The sequence below is a fragment of the Furipterus horrens genome, unplaced genomic scaffold (genome assembly GCF_987537825.1).
Source record: "Furipterus horrens unplaced genomic scaffold, mFurHor1.1.pri manual_scaffold_1, whole genome shotgun sequence".
NCBI lineage: Eukaryota > Metazoa > Chordata > Mammalia > Chiroptera > Furipteridae > Furipterus > Furipterus horrens.
This window is the reverse complement of record NW_028327171.1, coordinates 165,451,960-165,476,626: the sequence shown is the minus strand read 5'-3', so window position 1 is coordinate 165,476,626 and position 24,667 is coordinate 165,451,960. Positions and strand designations below refer to the sequence as shown.

At 41.4% G+C, this 24,667-nt stretch overlaps 1 protein-coding gene across 1 annotated transcript in view; it reads right to left on the bottom strand.

The window, feature by feature from the left end:
- MYO3B (myosin IIIB) overlaps nucleotides 1-24,667 on the bottom strand; it is a 437,546-nt gene that overhangs the window by 395,647 nt on the left and 17,232 nt on the right. Inside the window, exon 6 of the mRNA XM_090280660.1 lies at nucleotides 7,984-8,129. Coding sequence (XP_090136786.1) covers nucleotides 7,984-8,129 — 146 coding nt within the window. The remainder of the gene's footprint in view (nucleotides 1-7,983; nucleotides 8,130-24,667) is intronic.

The window sequence follows — 24,667 nt, the reverse complement described above, 5'->3', positions numbered from 1 at the left end:
TGGGACTTGGGACTGAGGCCAGCTTTGCTTCCCAGTGGGCAGCTCATCATCACGCGCATGAGTGTGTATGGGGGCAGGTGGAGGAGTGTTCTTGTCTCTTAGGAATCTGTCTGTTAACAAAGAAATTGTAACAATGGATATTAATGACAGAGTCCTTCAGACAGGTGCAGTGGAAGCAGTAAAGATTTACTGAGGAATCAGTCTTCATTCTCTCTTAATTCCCCACACAATCATCAATCAATCAATTAGATAAACTTTCAAATGATTGATCTCATGGCTCTTTTGAAGGAAAGTCTTCACTTCTTGAGCTAAAGGGAAAGCAAACCCCTTACAATATAAATACGCCCTTAAGATTTGTTCTTTGGTAGCACCCAGCGAAAGTCAAACACTTACCATGTACTGTTCTGAGCCCTTTACATTAACTGCCCACAACAATTCTATGAGGCTAAATCTACTCATATCTCCATTTTACTGAGGGGAAAATGAGGTGCAGAGACATTAAGTAACTTGGTGAAGTTCGTATAGTTTGAAGGTGAGAGTGGTGCTCACATTTGAACCCCTGCAGACTGACCGTAGAACACTGTGGTAAATTGATTGCAAAAATGGTCCCGTTTTATACGTCTTCCTGTGTCTGTGCTGAGAACCCTGTCACCAATGTGAGGATAGCCCCGGCTAGCCTGCTGGAGGATGAGAAGCCACATGGACAGAGCCAAGTCATTCTAGTCAAGGCCATCCTAGACCAGCCAGCCGCCAGCCACATCCTCAGCTGACCACAGATGCATGAGTAAACTCAGTCAAGATCCACAGAACCACCTCAGCAACCCAGACTCATAAGAAATAATAAATGATCCTTGTTTTAAGCAACTATATTTGGGAGTAGTTCATTGCGTACCAGTAGATAACTGATACAAACACTGATATTTGACCACTACACTGTATTTTCTTCCTGATGACATTGGCTTCGTCTGATTCTGAAGGCATGGACAGCTTCAGCTGTGAAGAGCCTTCCTCCAGAAGACCACCTTATCTCTCTTCATCCTGCATTTCCCCTGCCCTGCCCTCGTTTCCTCTGGAGTCAAGAGGAAACTAAGGTGCCTCAAACACTTTGGTACTGTTTTGAGCTGTTTCCTTATCCACCCTCTTTGCCCATCTCTCCCATCATTTAGGAGCTAAGATGGAATTAACCAAAATGAGTGGTGCCAAAATAATGAAATCAGGGAGATGAGGGGAAAAGCACCAATAATGCTCTAAGGCAACACGGCTCCTCCTCTGGCCTTTCCCTTCTCTCAGGGTGGGCTTCTTACTCAGTGTGGATGGGGACTAGAAGTCCCTGAAAGCGTGCTCCTGCCTTCCCACCTGATCCCCGAATAAAACCTTGAACAGCTAAACTCTCCCTACCTGCCAGGATTCGGGGAAGGGGGAGTGCAGCAAGCTGCACCTCCACAGGAACTAACAGCCCCAGCTGCTCAGCTCAAATTAAAAAAGAGTTTGGAAGCATGTTCCACAGAGTAGAAGCCTTCTGGGGCATTTTTGCCAGCTGCCTCCAGCCACTGTGTTCCCAAGGAAATGGAGGTGATACTCAGGGGGAGGGGTCGCCCTTGGAAACATCCTGAGGAACAGGGACCACAATCCATTAAAATCCACTAGAAATCTCCCAAAGAAAGAAAAAGTCATGAAAGACTGCTGTTTTTCTATTGGAGCATTTCAAAACCCCTTTTTTTCCGTGCTGTTAGGCACTCAATATATGCTAAATGATGCTAAAATTCCAGCTTGTCTTTCTTTATGAGTGAAGTTGGGATTGTAAGGGTCAGTTGCTCAAAAGACCAGTAGCTAAGTGACCTGGGTTGGTGAAGAGAAACCAGAATTCCCCAGGGCAAATCCAGCCTTACTGTGCCATTAAACACCCACCCCACTCACTCATTACATTTTAACAACAATAGTTTCGTTTTAATTTCTTTTCCTTATATTTCACAGCCCTAAAGGAAAATGTCCTGTGACAACTCCGTAATAGTAAGACAATTACTGGTGACTCAGGGCTCCCTGCTGCCTCTGCATCTCCTCCCAGCTGAGGAGCAGGCTTCCCATGTAGGAGCAATATGGTTTGTGAATTAGAAAAGTCAGAATAAAAGGAGTCTTTACCTTTGAAAAATAATAGACACTCAGAAGAAATTAGATAAAAATTCAACTCAAGGATTCTGTTTCAGAACAAGAGTCAAATATAGCCCAGGCTGGCATGGCTCAGTGGGTTGAGTGACAGACTGTGAACAGAAAGGTCACCGGTTCGATTCCCAGTCAGGGCACATGCCTGGGTTGTGGGCCAGCTTCCTACTTGAGGGTGCACTGAGAGAGGCAGGAGATGGATGCTTCTCTTGCACATGGATGTTTCTCTCCCTTTTTCTCCCAGCCTTCCCCTCTGTCTAAAAAAATTAAACTATTTTTTTAAGAGTCAATTATAGGCCTTGAGTGCCTTTCAAACAGACTCACAACATTTCAAGGGACAATTTACCCTTTCTGAGTCCCACCACTCACTTCATCTAGGCAGCCCAAGAGTATCCTTTTATATTTTTCCTCCTTGCACCTCTGTCTTACTATCCAACTTCTTTCTTCCCAGTTCACCTTTGCTATTGGATAGGGGGAGACACCATAAAACTGTGTTCTCCTTGAGAGAATAAAAACCCTGTCTTATTTATCTTGTAACTCAAGCACTCAACCCAAGCCTGACTTAGAGAGATGTCCCAGGTAGAAGGCCCAGATGTGCCTAAACTCCCAGCAGATTGTGTTTCAAAGCACTGGTAAATTGGAAGTTTAGAGCTTGAAAAGCATTTTTTTCCCCATAAGCATGAAGTTCTAAAGATAGGCGAAGCCCTCAGACTTGACCATAAAACTCTGATTGGCCACAAGAGTCTAATAACATAACCAAAGTGAGAACTTCAGGTGTTATATAGCCTCCTTCTGAATAACCATCTGATACAGTTTCCCATGAAAAAAAGCATTCCAACTCAGGATGCCAGAAACAGATTTCCATTTACCACAAAACTGAAGTTAGCTTTTCTTACTGAAAAAAATAAAAGGAAGGTGAAGCAGGAAGAGATGCTGGCTTTGCCAGAAATAGCCCTGGTGTGGCAGGTGCAGGTTTTGCAAGGAGAGTAGGTTGGGACAAAAACTTCTGAGTACCAATAATGATAACTTGAAATGCCTTCTTGCTTTTACATAACACATGTTCTGCAATTTTTTAGTTCAAACGCCTGTCTTAAGTGTTCTAAATTAGGGACTAAAAGACAGTTGCTTAAAGAGAATCTATAAAGGGAGGGATTTCTGATTTAAGGGTCATAAATCAATGAGCAAAGGTCGGCCTGTGGTCACCTATGATAATACCCATGATTTCTGTTCTTCTATTTCTTGACTGACACAATTATTGATGCTAATAAAATTCTAACACTCAGGTTTACAGTGGAAGTTTAAAATTGGGAGCAGGGAGAAGAGTCTGGATTGTAAGCTTCTTAAAGGCTAGAATGTCGTATTCATTTCTATATCCAGCCTCCTTGATGCTCAATTCATAATTAATCAATAAAAACATATACTTTAAGGAAGGGCTTTAATTTTTCAATCTAGTTGCAAAACATGTTGGCTTTGAAGTCAAACTTCTCAGACTTGTATCATTTTTCCACTCTAGGTGCATGGCCACAGGAGTTCTCCCAGTACTTCCCATTTTCTTCTCGAGGAAAGAGGGTGGTAACAGTATCTACCTCACAAGGTCACTGTGCGTACAGAATGCATTTATGTTGTGAAACACATAGAATTCTGCCTGCCACATAGTAAGCACTCAATAAATCTAAGCTATTATTATTTTTACATCAGCATTTGGTTAACTGCCCTACATTTTGGACCCAAATTAGTTTCTCAGAGAATATGGTAAACGTTCAAGTTGGTTGGCATAAGGAGTTGAATTGTGGTTCCCAAAAGATATGTACACTTGGAACTTGAGAACGGGACCTCATTTTGAATAAAGGTCTTTTGCAGATGTAATTAAGACAAGGATCTTGAGATGCAATCCTCCTGCATTAGGATGAGCCTTAAATTCAATGACAAGTGTCCTCATCGGACAAGAGAGAAAAGAGAGACATGGAAGAAAGCCACGTGAAAATGTAGGCAAGGGCAGGAAGTTTGCTACAACAAACCAGAGAACACCAGAAGCCCCCAAAACCTGGGAGGGGCAAGGGTGGGGTCTCATTAGAGCCTTCAGAGGGAGCATGGCTCTGCCAGCATCTTGACTTTGGACCTTTGGCCTTTAGAACTGGGAGAGAATACTTCTGTTGTTTTAAGCCACCAAGTCTGTTGTGGCAGCCTTAGGAAACTAAAATAGTTGGGTACAGTTTGGAAGAAGTGAAATTTGGTGAGGATAACAAGCCCAAAAGTGAATTGGTCATTATTAGGAGTTCTCCTTTTCTCGAACCATGTACTGCAGGGAAACTTCTCTTTAGGAAGGAAAATGCACTGACTTCATTGACTGGAATGTTCAGACCCTTCTGTCCCATCTGCCTCTAGCCGAGAACATTTCTGCTGGGAATCTTGAGAATAGTCTGCATTTTCCCAAAGGAATGAAGTGGAAGTACTCAGTATGCAGTCAGGCACTGGACAGAGTTAGCCCCTATCTGGCCCCAGGTGAATGGGCAGGAAACACAGCTCTAAGTCCTTGTCCAATAAACATACCCACACTGGTCCCCTCTGCCTCCTGGATCCCCACGTGTGGAGGTCAAATAGGTCGTTAGAAAAGACTGCAAGTTAAGAAAAGATAACTGGTTGCCAAGAGACCAACGTAGCTGTATATTTCTTTTAACTCTATGGGTTCTTGTAATTATACTTATGAAGCAGATCTTATTTATGAGTGAAAAAATATATTCAGGTCATCTGCAAGGTCCTTCTGAGACTTTGGAATTTTAAAAGAGTCCTCAGAAGAGAGTCACGAGAGTGATGTTGTCAAACCCATGGATACCAAGAGAAACTGTTTTCATTCTTTTCCTCTCCTCTAATTCCTGGGGGGAAAAAAACACCAGCAAACAGAGCAGTGACTGTCAGAGAGGGGTGACTTTTTTGAAGCAAAGGCATTAGACAAGATGACACATGCTGACAAGTTCAGTAAAGAGTGGATGCTCTGCCAATCAGCAGATAATTTCTGTGGGGTTGCAACGCAGGAAAGATTGCAAGTCACACAGTGTTTCAAAGACAGGTCACAATTCCTCCATGTGTCGTCTTCTAAAGTGAAGGTCAAAAGAAAGGAGAAGGTGGGTGGAGGCAGTGAGGAGGAGAGCAAGGAGACCTGTGTGCAGACAAATCAGCCGCCTCCAGGCAGGCCTCACTTAATATTTTCTGACAGTGCCCAGGGAACCTGTGTAATTACCTGCTTTGTTAACATCTGAGGCCCTCACCTCACATGTAGCCAGCACTTCAGTAATTGGTAAGTCCTTTGTAACTTGTGAAAGTCACCTCTTACCTGACTTTTTTCTTCCCTTATGTTGTAATTTATTCAATTTATTTCCAGCAAGGAAAGGGTGATAGAAAAGAGGAGAGTGAGGAAGGCCAGAGGAGGAAGCCACACACTGTATTCTGGATCCCAGAATACTCTGAAGCAGACATCATTGTTTAATTGAAGAGAGTTACAGAACACTGGGAACTCCGGTAACCAAAAAGGAAGAAAAAACTCTGAGGACAAATGGATTCAAAGGATTTGTGTGATTGTCATTAGCTTTTCCCCATTCGGAAAGAAAATACTGAGAGAGAATGAGAGAAAGAGAGAGAGACTGAGATCTTTGTGAAACACACAGGTAAATAATATGAGTGTCAATTTAAAATATGTAAATGTTTACTTTCTCCACTCTTCATCAGAGCTTTTCTGAGGAAAGGATACATTTTTAGCACTCTAAGATATTATAGACACACATGTTTCCTTCATGAGAGAACCACATGATTTCTAATCCACAGGGTAATTTTTAAATAAATAAACTGGGAAGTATAAAAGCTGGGCAGTATATACAAATATGCTCCATTTAAAAAAGAAAGCCCTCCATCCTTCCTGCCCAGGAATGTCAGGTTGGCTGCTAAGGTTGTGGAAATGGCAGGTGTTGAGCACACACAATGGCTCTGAGGATTTGCTTGCTGATGATCACTGACATTCCATTGTTCAGTCGGATTTGTCTCTTGCACAGGCACCAAGAGATGGTAAAAGACCAAGAGGTTACAGTAGGAGGGAAAGAAAGCTTCAACCTATGTTGAGACAAGGGTTCTTAGCAATTATCCTGTTGCTGGGGCTTGCTCTGTCCGAAGGCAGGCAGTGGGAAGCTTGGTTACTTGTGTTTCAGATCTGAAGGCTTCTCCCAAGATGGAAGAAGTGATAGGAGTGAGAGTATAGAGATTATTAGAGATCAGAGGCTTGGCTGGGCACAGAAGCATGCTAAGAGGAGTCAATCAATGCAGATGAAGGGTCTATATGAACACACACACACACACACACACACACACACACACACACACACACAAACATCTCTTCTAAGCTGCCTATCATTTATCACCCTACGAAATATTTGAACAGTTGGTCTGTACACAAAAACATACTAAAAAGAAAAAAGAAAAAATATATACCCAAGTAGTATATGACCACTTATCAAAAGTACTTATATCGTGCTAATCAGAAGCCACTCTTTAATTCTGATATTTGGCCACATTAAATAAATGGTGAAGAGTAAACCATTTGTAAACACACACACACACACATACACCACACACACACACACACACACACACACACACACGACACCTCAAACGCCATTTCCCATATTCTGACTTATTACTATATATAATACTGTTTTGTGGTCCTGCATTGTACATTGTTCTAAACCGTCACCAGACTTTTTTTTTCCCCATGAGACTATTAATTTTAAAAGCCAGGAGTTGTGTCTGCTCTTCTAGTCACCATGACCTGTTTTTGTACATTGGAAAAGGCAAAAAGACCAACTCTGTCTTGAGTGGGAATCATTTTTGGAATAATGGTGGGTGGTTGTTCACATCTGGATTAGGTATAAAACATAACATTATGATGATGAATGCCACAGAGCTTCATCTGCATATAAATAGGCCTAATCAGAAATGCAAATTGCAATCAGGAGAAATTTTTAAAGGCTGTGAAGCCGTGTGATTGTACAGATAAGGAAAGGTTAACACTTGTTTTGTCAAAGTGGTTAAACAGCTCCCAGCCAACCCAGAGCCTTCCTTTGAAAGAGAAATGTGAAAGGTACAAGTCTCTCAACCTGCAGCCTGCCTGGGAAGGAGCCTCTGATAGCTTCTCCAGCCGGCTGAACATCAGCAGAATTCTGATGAAAGACAAACAACCAAACCTCTTGTACAAACCCCTAATGAATACATACAATACAAAACATACTGGCATTTAAACAGACTCCAAACAAACCCCATTTCCAGTACAATTTCCCATTAAGACATAAACTATATGACTGATGTAACATTTTGAATATATATATTTTAGTGCTGGTCTGAGTGGATAAAAAAATACACTACACATTTTTTATTCCCAAATTTTCCAGATATTCAAAAAAGACTCAAACTCAAAATGTATATAATTATATAAAAACAAAACATAGTATTTAGACAGATTACTTAATCCAAAATTGTATTTGTAGTCTTCTTGTGCAAAGCACCAAAAATAACATCTCAAAAATTGTAGTACATACTGAAAATATACAATTGTTACAACAAAATCCCATTATTCTTTGGGATAGGTTGTCTTTCAGGAACGTTCTCATCCCCCTTTCCTCTTTTTTCCCCCTAAAAATAAATACTGTACATTTCACAATCAGGCTTTCACAAATTTGGAGTGAAATTGTTTACGAACTATTCCACCACCACTTCCCGCCCCCACCCAACAGCTGCTTTCACGAAAAACTAATGAGCCAAGAGCACCATCTTGTGTCCTACCTTGGAATCTTAAAGAGTGTTTTCACAGGATGCATGTCAAAGAGGGGAGGGTCTCCATCCCCCAGTTCAATAGCTGTAATCCCCAAGGACCAGACGTCACAGCGTGCGTCATAGGAAGAGTCATACTGTTGCTCACAAGCGATAACCTATCAGACAAAAGCAGGACATTTATTTCACTTAAACCCCTCAGATGTTCAAAAAGGCCCTTAGCCAATCTTAGACTCTTCTCAGTTTACTTGGCCATGCTGACATAAAATTACAGTAATAATAAGATGTGTGTTTTCAAGGCCTTATTTGTGTGTGATTGATTATCTGACCCATTAATTAACTTTTAAAACTGTGTCAGTTCTGTTCTATAGACATGCATTGAAACCATTTAGGTACCAAGAACAGTGCAAGAGGAGGCACAGGGTGAATACCTCACTGCACCTTCCTTCACATCCTTTAAGGAAAGGCTTTGTCTGCATCCTTCACCTCAATAGCAGCTGCTGAAGTCAACAGTGAAGAACACTTGTTCCCAAAGATGCTTGTCTCGTTTGCAAAATATCCAGGAGTGGCCAACTGAGCAGAAAGATGGTGGAAGACTGATATAGTCAATGAAATAGAAACCACTCTCTCCAGTTCTCTTTTTCTAGGAACTTCTGCCCCCTCTTCAAACCCCAATGACTGGTTTTTATTTCAGCAGCAGCTGCCACTTCAGTTATTGGCCTGACTGGGTATAAGAGCAGCAGAACTAGAAAATGCCCCTGGACTGGTCATTGGTTTTGGGAGCACAGAACCATGTAGGGAAATCTCTTTCTTTCAACTTTTTGAGCCAGACAGAAAAAGCCTCTCCATTCAGACTCTGGTGCCATCACAATGGGGTTGTGAGAAGGCAGGGTGAGCCAGGAGTTGCAGAGAAACAGGTGCCCCTCTTTGACCTGAAATCTGCCTCCACAACCAAGGAAGGCCCAAGGCTGTGGGCAGGTGGGAAACCTTGAGTGTCTGATGATGTATTAGTCCAAATGGCTTATGAGATCGATAAGTGTGGGGGGAGGGGGACAGAGTGATGGGCCTACCTACCCTCTTAGGCCATAAGAAGGTCTTTGGCTTTGACTCTGAGTGAAATGATCCACCTGGGGAGCAGAGAGGTGGCAGATCCGGCTCACATGTTAGCAGCAGCGCTCTGACTGCTGCACTGAGGGCACATTAAAATGGAACATAAGCAGAAGAAGCAAAACCAGTTTTAAATGCTACTGCAGGAATCCAAACCAGAGTCAGTGAGAAATAATCAGATTATAGTTATATCATTTTAAAGACACAGCCAATCAGATTTGCTGACTAGGGCTTATAAAAAAAGAAGAGCTGAGGAAGCGTCCAGAGTTTTTGACCCAGGTAATCTCAGAATGGAACTGGTACTTAATGGGATGGGAGAGACAGTAGGAGAAGCAGGTTTGGGTTGAAAAGCAGGATCTCCATTTGGAACATATTACATTCGAGATGCCTGTGAGACTTCAGAATGGAGGCTTCATTTTGTGTGATATTTTTGCAGCCGTGACAGAAAACTAGTAAACATGCTCTCTGCCAGACCCAGTTCATTGGTCTTGCAAAGCCAGGCAACTGTCCCTACCACTTTGCCTGTGACCGGGTGCCCTTTCTGCCATAACTGCCCTCTACCCTCTCTTCTGGTTTCTGAACTGATGAATGTTTCTCCACTCAGCTGCCTCCTCACTCTCATCCCAGTTCCATCCTGCCATGGAATAGCCTGTCATACTTTTAGCACATTATTTTCAAACATGCATTCAAACTAAAGTTCAAATAATCCCCGTTTTGGAAGCAGAGGCTGTTTCATTATCCCCGAAGGCCTCACTCTCATCACCCCAATCAGGTGAGAAACTATACAATTTTTCAAGATCTCCAGAAAAGGCTATACAACACTTTCCCTTTCAGAAATGACATTTCCAAACATGTGGGACAAACATTATTTTAGACCTATCAATCAGCAAATAGTTGATCATTTTTATACATTCCTGTGAGGGAAAGAGAAATAAGACTCTATCCTTCCCCAACAAGAGCTACAGCAAACTAAAATTTAAAGTAAACATATAGTAATTAAATGGCAAACCATGACAGTTAAAAATGTCCTAAGACAACGCATACTAGCATGTCCAATAAAGGATATGGGCTCCAAATGCTTGCAACATTAGAGGGAGACCACTGTAGGCTAAGCAAGACAACGAATTGTCTAGTACCATAGTTCACAACTTCCAGGAAGAAATTCAAATCAACTTTCCAGTCATTTCAGATGGGACACAGAAAGCAATTCCAAGAACCTGTCCAAAGGCAGAAATGAAGACATCCTAAAGTTTCTCAAGTGCTGTCATAAAATATTCAAAACATTTATCTGGTTTCAACTTCTCTTTACAGACAGATACGATCTTCAGCTCAGTCTGATAAATAGAAAAGTACCCTTTGGCCAAGTTCTCTTCCCAAAACTCAGCTTTGTTCTGTGACAAAAAAATTATTTAAGCTCGGTCTTCCAAAGAAGTTTATAGAAAATTTCCCTAGTAAAATAATTAACAAATAATTATGAGTACCCATGAGCCTGGCAAACTATTAGGCCCTAGGACAAGAAAGCCAAATGTACACTTAATTTAATCCTCATAATCATTCTACCAGATAGGTGCTAATATCACCTTTTGTAGGTGTAGAGACTTAGGTTCTCACCCAGAGCTCACTGCTAGTCATTGTCAAGGACAGAATTTGAACCCGGTCAGAGAAGATACAATTAAACAAATCATATAATATGATAAGTGCTACACTCATATTTTGACCAAACTAACTAGGCTTTTTTAGTTTTGTCACCTAAACTCCATCTTCTCAGAGGGAGTCTCTCTTTCAGGATTGGTCCTTATCAGGAGTAAATGTGTGTGAGGGGATTTAAAGAAACACTGCAGGAGAATGCATTAAAGGTCAACACATCCTGGAACTGGATTCCCTATCAATCCAACACCAAGGACTTCTTAGGGGGAAAAGTGACCTCATTCTCCTTAGCTCAGCATTCCCCTTATTTCTAGGTAAAATAAAACTGAATTAAGAATGCAGAGATGCCTGATTGTTCTTTGGTTCCCATGCCCCCATGAGAAGGGGAACTCTCAAAGAGCTCTCTGAATCAGTTGTTTTGCTGCTCCACTGAGGAGAGAGAGTGGCAGTGGTAAGTTAGTGCACTGCCCTGGGACCAGGCTTCCCGTGTTCTGTAAGTCATATTGCAGGGATGGAGAGGTAGGTTTAGATGATGTTGACACAGGCCCAGGACCCAAATAGCTCTTCTCTCACACCCCTCCACCTCACCTCTACCACCCCAAGGAGCACCCATGCCCACGGCAAGTATATATTCTCCTTTACCTTGAGCTTCTGCTTCTAACGTAAGGAGTATAAATGATGTTGGTGGCAGTGGAATGAATGGAGATGATAAAATGGGTGTGTGAGAGAGTTCAAGGGAAAACATGCAGGACTTGGAGCAGTATTTAATGTGGGGAATTAGGGAAAGGGATATTCCAAGGAAGACTGATAATTTGATCCTGGGTGATCAGGGGAAGGATGGTGCCATTTACAAAAACAGAAAAGTCAGAAGTCAGTTTGATCGGCAGCATAACAAGTTTAAACTGGGGCTGAGCTCTACCTTTAACCTAGTAGTGAAAAAAATCACTTGTGCTCTCAGGAGCCCACTTTTTTTCTCCCACATGTAGATGCACTAAAAAAGCAAAATTCCAAAAGCAAAATATACTAAGGGTAATAGTCAAATACTGACATGTTTTCAGTGACTACATAGAATTTTATACTTTAGTAAATATATCTTACATTCCAGAACTCTATAGATTTTTAATCTTCCTATTGTTGGTTGCCAACACAATTAGTCAAAATTTGTAGTTTTAATACACAAATATAAGTACCAGAAACAGATATGAGGTTGTACATCAGGACTTCAACAAATTGGTGTATTTATCTTAATTCAGTGTTGTGAATAGAAAACCTAATAATTTTTGGCCCTCATTAGGGAAGCTATATTGAAAAATCTTTGAATTGGAATCAGAAAGTCAGAACTCCATTGTTTACCAGCTGGATGCCTTTAAGCAAGTCCCTTGAACACTTTAAGCTGAGGCTTCTTTGGTTACAGGGACCCCACTTTCTAGATCTATAAAATGGCAAGGTAGGAGGAAATGATCTCTACTATCCCTTTCAGCTCTAATATGCTATGACTTCATGATTTCCAAATAAGTAATTCTGGGGTTGCGTCTCCAATGGAATGGCCAACCTCTCCGTGCAAATTAGCTAGAGCCAACAGATGATTTGGGTGTGAAGTAAATAGCTAGAAACTTGAAGGGATTTTATTACCAATATTTTGTAGAGGGTCTTAAGGTCTATGAAAAGACCCTGGTTGCTATGATAATGCCTCCGTTAGGGAAGATGCACTTCAGCAGCATAGCAATTGGTTAGATGCTGGCTGGTGGAGCACGTCCAGGTTCCTACCTTGAATTATAAATGTATAGCTTTTCTTGGTACACTTAGACTACACTGCTGCTTACTTTAGGAAGACTAAGAACACTAATGCTCAGATTCTTAGCACTATCTATACCCAAGTGGCTTCAGTGCCCCCTGCCAACAGCTATTTCACCCTGAGGTGGGCTGGAGGCTCCCAAATGTCAGTCATTGACACCTTGGCTCCCCAAAACTTTTCTTTCTGGAGGGAACTGAGGATGAGACATTTTTACTAAGAGTTCAGCTCTACTGGTCTTTAGAGCAAAGACTAGCAGTCAATGTTCTTTGATTGTTAGGCAGCTCTCTTTCATCTTTTTCAGGGTAACGAGTTCCAAAGTTCCAAACTTTCTAAACCTGCCCCAGTCACTCCTTCCTGCCCCACAGAGGGAACACATTCCTCCCCTCTCCCGGAGGAGTTTGGGAGGTGGATCACAACTGCTTTGACACATCATCTCCTCATCCACCCTGGGACCTGGTCAGTTGAGTTCTGTGGACAATGGTTGACTCTTTCCTCAGCCACCCCCTGGGGAATGGCAGAGAAAAAAACAACTGTCAGTAGCTCTTGCATTGTGAAAAGACTTGTATCTCTGGCTGGTGGGAGGAAATTCCCATAGCCAGGCATCTTCATTTTGGATTTGCCACCCCCTCACTGGATAACTTAGCAAATCACTCAATCTTCCTGCACCTCTTCTTGCCATGCACATTGAGCAACCCCTTTCTCACGGGCCCTGTCTGATGCACAGCTTACGACAATCCTGGTTACTGGCATTTTTATGGCACCAAAATGTTAACAGTAGATAACAATGGGTCACTGACGTATGAGTACTCTCTATTTTTTACCTAATACTTTGAACCTTTTTTCATTTTCTAAAATGTCTACAGGAAGCATGAGCTATTTCTATAACAAAAAAGAGCAAATATCGTCTGTGTTTTGTCTTGAAAATGTAAATAAGTATTGAAATGTTTGCATTAAATTTCAGTGTGTGTTTCCTTCCTTCAGGTTGTTTGTTGGCTGTTGGGATTCTTCATCAACAAGTTGGCAGGGTAAAAGTGGTGTCTTCATTATAAAATTAGGCTCCCATGAGATTCACACAAGAAGAATTAAAGAAAGTCCCTTCCCAACTACATCCCCTCCTACTGTTAAGCACAAGGCTTGGGGTAGTACTTTCACTTTCTCAGGCCACCACGATCCTATGAAATGCCCCATGATTACTGTGACACCTCAGCCTAGACCAAGGACAGGGCTTGCTGATAAAGCTCCCAAGATAGGGGTGAGGTTCACTCTCTGTCTCTTGCATAATCACCTGGGCTATAAGAGCCTGAGAGAACAGTCTCTCCTTATCTCAAGGTCTTCGTTATCTGAAAAGAACTTCTTTATTAGACTGGATGTAAAGGGGATTAAAGAAAAAAACAGCATACGTCCTCTGGCACTAGAAAACCTATATTTCTCTAACAAGATATTTAACTGAAACTATTTATTATATTATATATCCAAGAACCATTGAGCTGAAATCTCTCTCAATAACTTAATTTTAATCACTACTTCAGGGCAAATAATATTATAATAGTACCATCTACCATAAGGAAAAAATGTTTTGCTCTTATAAAAATAATTTATCAAACTTAAAAAACAATATATGTTATTCAGACTACTTCATTTTTCACTAATATTTTAAAATATCATTAAAAATACAATTAGGTTTGCCTAATATGTTCTGATTCCTCACCTTATTAGAATTGATGGTGTGATCCAAAATAATGACCAAAGGCCAAGATTAAAATTTCACTCAAGCACACAGGTAAAATGCTGTTATATCAAGAGCTAGGTTCAGCTTTAAAAAGAGGACGGGCAAGCAGACCTGAAGCTATTAATCCTTGGCTGATCTTGATTCCAAAAATGCAATCCACAGACTGGCAAATTGGATAGGCTGAAAGGTAGGAAGGCAAATGGGATTCTTAATTTTGCTTAAGCAATTCATGCAGCATAATTGATAAGTGTTATTGATGATAAAGATTTCTAAAATAGAACTTCTCTGGAATTAGAAATGGCAGTTATAAATATTCCAGTGGCAGATATTATTCATCACTTCAACATACAAATATCTTAAAAGTGAGATATTGAATAAACAACAAAAGTATCTTCCTTTGGATGAAACCTAACTTCAAGGGAAGATATATTTGAAATTTGTTTGAGTTTTTTTGCAAAGGGGATATGAGCTAAAAGAACTAAAAGTGATGGGGGTTTTCTGTTTTGATTTTTTCATAAATCTCAGCTTAAGGCTAGAATTGAATTGATATGTTGTGTACTGAGATATCAACAGAAATAATTTAAATTATACCATTATCAAATTCAGAAAGGTCTCAAATTACAATATGGTGTTCTACAAAATTTTCTCAGGATTGTGATATTCAACTTACGCATTTAGAGTAATAAAACAAGCTTCAAATGAAAAACACAGTACACTTCTGCAACACCAACTCCCCACCCTGGCTAGTGGAGGGCGGAGAAGGGCTGGAAATGGGTTTGAGACTGGCATGCAGCACTGATTTTTGCACTTAAATTCCCCAAAGCCCTGGGAACATGTCAGTTAAACTTAATTATATGGTAAGCTTTGTTCTCAAACTCAGGACCAATATCCACAGAACTCCCTAGTGAAAGGTCAATCAACATGTGCAAACTTTTGTATTATCCCTAGAACTCAAAAATATCTGAAGGAGCACATTTGCTTGGAGACTCAAGATAATCCCACCTGTTCTTCCCTGCTCCAGCAGCTTCCCCACACCAGAGATGGATGCTGGAAGGGATTTTAGGATCCATTAATTCACCTTCCTTATTCCACAGAGGAGGAAACTGAGGTCCTGGGAGGGAGTTGACTTGTTTAGAGTCACACAGCTGGTGTGGCCAAATCAGGAACAAGCTCTATGGTTCCCTTGCTACCATCTTGAATGAGACATCTCCTGGAAATTCATTTTTTTGTTTTTGTTTTCTTATTTTTCAATTAAAATTCAATATTATATTAGTTTTAGGTACACAGTATAGTGATTAGACATTTACATAATTTACAAAGTGACCCCCCCCCAATAAAGTTCAGTACTCACCTGGCATCATAGATAGTTATTACAATATTACTTACTCTATTCCTTATGCTGTACTTTACGTCCCCATAACTATTTTGTAACTGCCAATTTGTACTTCTTCATCTGTTCACCTTCTTCACCCAGTCCCCCAAAAACCCCCCATCTGTCAGCCATCAGTTTGTTTGCTGTGTCTATATAAGTTTGTTTCTATTTTGTTTGTTTATTTTGTTTTTTAGATTCCACATACAAGAGAAATCATATGGTATTTGTTTTCTCTGCCTGACTTATTTCAATTAGCATAATACCTTCTAGGTCTATCAATATTGTCACAAATAGTAAGATTTCATTCTTTCTTATTATCAAGTAATACCCCATTATATATATGTACCACATCCTCTTTATCCATTCATTCTATTAATGGGAACTTAGGACATCAGGATGCACATATCTTTCTGAATTAGTATTTTAAGTTTCTTCGGATAAATACCCCAAAGTAGAACTGCTGGGTCATAAGTTCTTTTTTTAATTTTTTTGAGGACCCTCCATACTATTTCCATCATAGCTGCCCCAATGCTCAGAATTTTTATAATACAAAGAATGATGGGCCATTGCTAAAGAGCTTCCGTGTTCTGTAAGCCGTGGCCACAGTAGCTCCCATACTCTGAGCCTGTAAATAGCCTCCATTTAAGCAGATGGATTCCTGCCATGCTCGCTTCGCTTCCTCTGTCCCCTCCCTCTCCCTTCCTTTCTGTCCCTTTTCTTTGACAACCAGTGTTCCACTTCTACCAGAGTACAGTTAATGAAAAAGTGAGTAGGAGTTCCACAATTGTTAGGTCAGCTATTATCATCCCAGGTGAGGAAACACTCAGAAAGGTTAAAACACTTGCTGCATATCATGCAGACTATAGGAAACAGAACCTACTAGCTGTGTGTGGGTGTGAGCCCACAATAAGAAATTCATGAGGGAAAAATGTTTTTCTCCTCCACGGTACATTTAAAGAAAATAGCAAATCAAAGAGAATATCTGAATGTTCCCACATGGTCATACCCCTTTCTCTGCAAGTAGTCTTTGGATTCTGTCCTCTCTCAGGCTGATGTCATCATGCAAACCAGGACATGCCCTTGGAAATGTCATACATTCCTATCAGTGAGTAATTTCCTTTAACTTTCTAGAACTAAAGAAGGTGTGGAAAAAACCTGGGACATAACAGAGCACTATGAATGCTAGTCTGCCCACCCCCACCTGTTCCTGCTTCACCCCCACCTCAAGGTTCCTGTGGGCTCCCGTTCCTGATGCTGACTGCCCACCTCCCTTTGTTTCCTTCTGACAGCTCAGTGGCCACCAGTCAGAGGAACAAAGGCAGAGCCTGGTGGAGGCATGAATTCCCTTTCCTGGGGCCAAGTCCCTGTGCCCTGAGCAGGGCAGCGAAGGTGCTGGCAGCAGGGTAGCCATCAGGTAATCTTGGACTTGGAGCTCAGGAAGAGCTGAGGAGGACTCTGATGTTCCTTCAGCAGACACTTCTGCCCCTGGGGGAGCAACATCAGCCCTTCCTCTTTGATGGATAAAGAAGAAAGAGCAGTTGCCTTGACCTTTCTCATCGCCCCTGAGACAAGCAGGAGGACAGTCGGGAAAGTTTCTAATGCTCACAGAGGTCCTTACTTGGACGCTTCTTGCTTAGTACTGAGCGGGGGTCGGGGGATCTAAGGCCTCTGCTCTGGGCCTCACGTGCTTCTGCCTCAGATGATGTCCTATATTTAGTCCCGCCAGGAGGAGGGTGATGACATGTCACCACCACCTGCAGGCAGGCCAGCCTCCCACCTCCACACTGACATATGACTCAACGTCCCCACAGAGCTCCAGCTGAGAGAGGAGCTATCACTGGAGAAGAGGTTAAAAGCTGGGGCTGTGCCCAGTCATTTCACCTTTGCCCTGGCCTGTGCCCTCAAAGGCAGAACCGTGGGAATGAAGACAGGGTCAGCCCCAGAATGAGAAAGCAGGGAGTCCCTCTGTTTCTTAGAGGCTAACACAGGAGACTGCAGGGGACCGGCGAGCACACATGGCTACAGAATCTCAGAGATGAATGTCTTGGGGAAAGACACACAGGTTTTTTTTTGACAATTATCTATGATTTTAAACCCTTTACCTAAATCTTCTGAGCAACCAAAGCTGGCATGTCTCACAGCGATATGACTGACAGAAGGGGTCCCGAGAAACCCCAGACTTTTAAACAGAGTCAAGTTTTTTAAAAAAACTCTAACAGTCTCACCAGTGTCATTGCTTCAGCCCCAGTGAGAGCCGGGGGTGGGGGTGGGGAGCTCCTGCCTTCATTATCCAAGGAACACCAGAGCCACAGGACGTGAGAGCCGGAAGAGGTTTCCCCCCCCCCGAAAACGGTCACTGTTCTCTGAGAAACAGAAGCAGCCTTGGGGGCAGAGACTACCAGAGCCAATCAATCCCCTTTTCTTACAGACGAGAACAGGTTAGGGAGGGGTGGGGTTCAGGCAATAGGTGCCACCATTTTTCAAAGCATGGTACTGTGCCGGATGTTTGCAGTACGTCATTTCATTTTGTTCTTTGTGGCTGTTTTGTTTTGTTTTTTCCTTTTCATTTTACTTCTAACTTTCTCCCCATCTTACTACTCAGTGATATCCAGTAACTCGCCTGAGGTCTGTGGTTAGGTGGGTATGAAGTTATCTCCAATTTGCTCCCAGGTCTGAGTATAAAATTTGTGCTCTTAACTTTCCTACCAAAATTGAAGCCATATTAAAATAAATTAACCACAATCACTTTTTAAAAACAAATAGCAGAGCTGAAACTAAAATATCCTAAGTTCTTTTCTAAAATAACCTTGTTATTTTATTTTTCCAGATCCTTCCTTTGGGCATTTAATTACACTGATTTCTAGTGTCATGTTGAAATATTTCATTTTCTTCTATACATATTAGGAAGGATGACTCTCATTAAAACTAATTTAAGCCCTGGCTGGTGTGGCTGAGTGGATTGAGTGCTGGCCTGTAAACCAAAGGGTTGCTGGTTCAATTCCCTGAGCAGGGCACATGCCTGGGTTGTGGGCCAGGTCCCCAGTTGGGGGCGTGCAGAAGGCAAGTGGCAACTGATCAATGTTTCTTTCTCACATTGATGTTTCTCTCCCTCTCTTTATCCCTCCCTGCCCCCTCCCTCTAAAAAATAAATAAATAAAATCCTTTAAAAATAGTAATTTAAAAATTGGAAAAAAATAAAAAACAATTTACATCTTATCTGGTACACTGATGGTCACAATTGAACAGTTTGCTCTAGTATAGTGGTTAAGAGGGAGGATTTTGAGCTAAATACCTGAATTCAAAGCCTAGTGACATTATCTAATAACTTGTCCAAGGACAAAAACAGCGTTTTCTGTGACTTATTTATCTAAAACATTGGGCTATTAAGAGCACTGACTCTGTGGGGCTCTTGTGAGGATTATAAATGAATTAATTCAAATAAAGCACTTAGCACTTGGCACATAGTAAGCACTCAGTAAATGCTTACTCTTAGTTGGGAATCAAACCCATAGCTAGTGCTTAGGGAACAAAATGGTAATGATGACAACAATAATATTTTTGCTTTGTAGTCTTTTATGGCTTTCTCAGCCCTTCGACACAAAGTATCTCGTTTGTCATCTCTAGTCCTGGCAGTGCCAAAGGAGATAGCATTAATGTATCATTTAGCTAAGAATACCATAATTAATGAAGGCAAGAGTGGTTGCAGAAAAGCCTGCATTGATGCAAGCTGGTTGTCATGGCAACCATCCCCTGTCAAGGACCCTTTGCCAGGCAGAGAGAGACCCATTTTGGGAGCTGTTACAGCACATCTGTTTCTCTGTTCAGCTGATTAGCTCTTGTTTGCAACAATGAGCAGATGGAAGTAAAAATGAAAAAATAAATTTTAAAAAAAGCAAATGTTTTATCCACAGGTTTGCTTTCTAATATAGAAACAGACCTTTGGCTGTATTAGAAATGCTGAGTAAACTACAACCATAATATATGGGTTGCTTCTCTCATTGGTGGGATTGCAAGGTATAGTTAACCTATAAATTATAGGTGATAGGTTCCTTCATATATGTCTTCTCAAACAACATGTCTCCCCCTCCAATTTCAGAGTATTCTTCCACCACGTCTCCACATGTCTTTGTTGTAGGAGCTATCTCAGCACATAGCTTCCACACCAAATAGCCCATATGAACACACAAAAGCAAAAGAGTTCAAGGCCAGTGGGCTAAGAAACCTGAATTCTGGTGCCAAGTGTGCTCTGAACTGCATGGAGAGCATACTCTTCCTCTCTTAGCCTCTTCATCTATAAAATGCGACTGGCATTCTCATGCTCTCTGAAAAGTAAAACAGCTCCAGGACTTACCAGGTATGTGGATTTAGGCATGGTATTTCCTATACCTCTTTGGGCCTCACTTTCCTCAGTGGTAAAATGGAGAAAATAAATCTGCTATAGAGAGCTGTTGTGAGAATGAAATAAACAATGTATTTAAAAAGCACCTTTCCCAGTTCCTGGTTCATTAGGGGGTCCTTAGTATGTGAAAGTGTCCTTCCCATTGTATGCTTGCTTAGCAGGCACAATATTTAAACTATCTGATAATCAGCTAGCTCAAGCACTGAAGCTGGTCCTTGAGTTCCCCTGCTTGCCGGACATTAAAAGGTCTAGGGTGTCCCCAGGAAAGAGACACAAACCTCTGATGGCTGAGGAACACTTCTGAACAGCAGCCATTTACCATCCAGAATGGAAGTATTTCTCAGTATTTGACAACCAGCACAGCCACACCAGTGCATTCAGCTAGCTTTAAGACATAATTTAATATAGTCTCCAAATGTCCTCAATAAAAACAATGACAACTTTGGTTCCTTAATGCTACATATGTTAGTGAGAAAGGATCAAATACCCCTAACCCTTGCCATCAACAAAAATAAACGTAAATTAGCCATTTATCCCTTTTTGCCATAGACCAGCATATTATCTGGCATGTGTTTGATGAGAACACTAGTTAAGCAATACCAATATTGACACTGGACATGGGTTGTTTTGAAAATCTCTTAGTTCAGTGAGTCACAACATATAGATTTCTACCACTGTTACCCACCTACCCACTTAGTGTCCCTGGGCATTAGCCTGGTAGAGCCTTGGATTCCATGTGTATAAAATCAATGTAATTATGCCTAACTGACATCCTCACAGGTTGGTGTGAGCAGTTAAAAATTTTTAAAGTTTTATGCAAACATGAGACACTGTTATTTATATTATTTAAGAAATTCGGTGTCAAGAGGACAATGAAGGAGAAAGATGACAATAAACATGGCTAATGGGAAGACTGTGTACATTTATATATATATGATACAGGCTAAAGTCACAAGCAGGGAGGCTCAATGTAAACAGGAGGTTGAGGCAAGTAACCCAGGTCAAACGACTAAGGAGATAACAAAACATGCCAGAGAGCAGGTAGGAAAGAATAAAATTTTGAAGTTGTTGAGAGCCCATGTGGAAGAAAGAACTGTTTATGCCTCAGATGCCTGAGGCTGACAGAGAGCTCTGCGGTGTGTGTCTGTGTGCGTGTGCGTGTGTGTGTGTGCGAGGGCAGGGGAGAGGAGAGGAAGGGGAAAGGTTGAGCTCTCTCACTAAGCTAGTACTTGTAACATGCAGACTTTTAGGTTCCAAATGACTGACTGGTTACCTTGGATATTTGAATTATTTACTGTAGAGCAAGAGTTGCCAAGTCTTTGGAGAGTTGTTATGGGTTGAATTGTGTTCTCCAAAAAAATATATATTAAATTGTTAACCCCCAAGACCTCAGAATGTGAACTTATTTGGAAATAGGATTGCCGCAGATGTAATTATTTAAGATGAGATCATACAGGCATAAGGTTAATCCCTAATCCAAAATGGCACATATATTTACAAGAAGACAGCCATGTGAAGACAGAGACACACAGGAAGAAAGCCTGTGACTACAAAGGCCGATATTGCATATTTGCTGCTGCAGTCAAAAGACACAAAAATTGCCAGCAGACTGCTAGAAGCTAAAGAGAGGCAAGGAAGGATCCTAGAAACTTTAGAGAGGACTTCTGACCAAGATGGAGGCATAGGTAGATGTGCTCTGCCTCCTTCCATAACCATAAGAAGGATCACAACTATCACAAAACAAAAAACAACCAGAACTACCAGAAAATTGAGCTGCATGGAAGTCCAACAAACAAAGGTATAAAGAATACTCATATAGACAGGTAAGAGGGTCAGAGCCAGGAGCCAGGACAGAGAGGACGTGGTGTGGCAGCGGCAGCGGCAGCAGCAAGGCAGTGGCTGAGGACTGGCAGCAGAAAAAGCAGTCACACATTATAAAAGCTGGGAGAGACACCGGGGTGGGGGGGGTGATCCCAGTCCCAGGCCAGATCATGCAGCTCACTTCCAGTGCTGGGGAAAATAAAGCCTCATTGTTTCTGGCTGTGAAAACCAGTGAGGGTTTGGGTAGTGGAAGAAACTGCCAGTCTCTTAGGAGAGTCCATTTAGAGGTCCCCACAGTCCTAGAACTTACACAAACCTACCCACTCTGCGAACAATCATCAGGGCAACAGCTAGACAGGCACCAGTTGCATATGGGAAGCAGGTAAAGTGACTAGAAAAGGGACGAGTGCTAAGCAAACGGCATTGTACACTCTCTGACTCCTCTCCCATGTACAGTGCCACAAGGTGGTGAAACGGGTTGCCCCTACACTAACAAATACCTAAGGTTCTGCCCTTTACAACCTAACAGGTACAACAGCTCTACCTAAAACACAGAGGAAAACACAGAAGGCTATCAAGTTGAGGAGGCAGAGAAGTATGACCCAAAAGAGGGAGCAGATCAAGGCTCTAGTGGGAGAACTAAATGATGAGAAGATAGCCAATCTAACAGATGAAGAGCTCAAAACACTGGTGATAATGATGCTCAGAGACATTATTGAGTACGGCAAACACATAAGGGAAGAACTGAGGGCTATACTAAATGAAATAATGAAAAATCCATATGAAACCAGTGGTGAATGAACAGAAGCCAGAATTCAAATAAGCAATTTGGAACATAAGGGAGAAATAAACAGTCAACTAGTACAAAATAAAGAAACAAGAAGTGGGAAAAAAATGAGGAGAGGCTTAAGAACCTCTGGGACAAGTTTAAATGTACCAACAGCTAAATCATAGGGATGCCAGAAGGAGAAGAGGAAGGGCAAGAAATGGAAAATTTATGTAAAAAAATATTGAAGGAAAATTCCCTAATCTGGTGAAGAAAATAGACATACAAGTTCAGGAAGCACAGAGAGTCCCAAACAAGCCAGACCCAAAGAGGATCACACCAAGACACATCATAATTAAAACGCCAAAGGTGAAAGACAAAGAGAGAATCTTAAAAGCAGCAGAGAGTTACCTACAAAGGGCTTCCTATAAGACTGTCAGCTGAATTTCTCAAAAGAAACTTTGCAGGCAAGAAGGGACTGGCAAGAAGCATTCAAGGTGATGAAAAGCAAGGATCAACAACCAAGATTACTCTATCCAGCAAAGCTATCATTTAGAATGAAAGGGCAGATAAAGTGCTTCCCAGAGAAGGTAAAGCTAAAGGAGTTTATAATCACCAAGCCCTTATTATTTAAAATGTTAAAGGAACACATTTAAGAAAAGAAGAAGATCAAAACTATGAATGGTAAAATGACAACAAAGTCACAACTATCAACAAATGAATCTGAAACAAAAACAAAGAAAAACTAAGCAAACACCTAGAACAGGAACAGAACCATAGGTATGGAGATCATTTGGAGGGTTATCAGCTGGGAGTGGGAAGGGGGAGAAATGGGGAAATGGTGCAGGGATTAAGAAGGATAACTAGTAGGAACAAAATAAACAGAGGAATGATAATAGTAGTATCCGAAATGGAGAAGGCAAAGAACTTATATGCATGACCCATGGACATGAACTAAGGGAGGGAGGAGAAATGCTGGAGAGAAGGGAGGTGCTGGGCAGAGGGAAGGCAAAAGGGAAAAAATTGGGACAACTATAATAGCATAATCAATAAAATGTACTTAAAAAAAAAAGAAACTTTAGAAGGAACATGCCCTGCTGACACCTTGATGTAAGGCTTCTAGCCTCCAGAACTGAGATAATAAATTTGAGTTGTTTTAAGCCACCCAGTTTGTGCTTTGTTATGGCAGCCCTAGAAAACTAATACAGATTGGACAAGGCTTTGACCTCAGGAGAGGAGGCAAACCCATTTAAATTTCTTCGCTGGCCACAGGAACAGATCTATAGAAGTAAAAAGGGGCATTGTTTGATTGTACCATGAGCACTTTCCCTGGTGGGTGTTGGAATGCTGGAGTCACTACTGCCCCTCAAATATTCACAGGCTATGTTGCCGTAACCGCCCCCAAGTCAGTCCCTAACAATGAAGGCATGCAGCTTGCAGGGGTCATGGACATGGAAATTAAGAACCTGGATTTTTGATTGTTTGCTGGGCTGCTGAATCAATAAACTTGGCAACTGCCTATCTCTATACTTATATAAGAAACTTAATTTCCTATTGTTTAAGTCATTTTGCTCAGGGTAATCTGTTACATACATAGTTCCTATGTTGTACCTTTTCCTTCCCCTCTTAAAATAATCTTTTGTTAGTCACAACATGCTACTGACATACTGAGTTTGTAAAAAATGGTACCGATTGTGATTTTTACATTAACCTTTTTACTATGCCAGGCAACTATTACACAAGGTGCTAGGTGAACCCCTAGAATTTTTCTTCTCTTACAATGCTGAATTGACACCGCTTTTACCCAGAACTTTTCAACTTTAGTAGTGTCCAAATGAGGCAGTGAGAGGAAATAAGTGGAGAATGTTAACAATATGATAGTCAATTCAAGCTGCAGCTTCGAGCTGCCCCAGTGAACTGTGCATTTGGACCGCTCGTCAACATTAGATTGTGGTATGGTCACATTCCATTAGCTACCTGGTTTGTAGTACAGCCTCTTTGAATGAAATATTGCAGTTACTCAAGCTGGTGAAATAAAAATGGAAATAAAAATAGGAAAA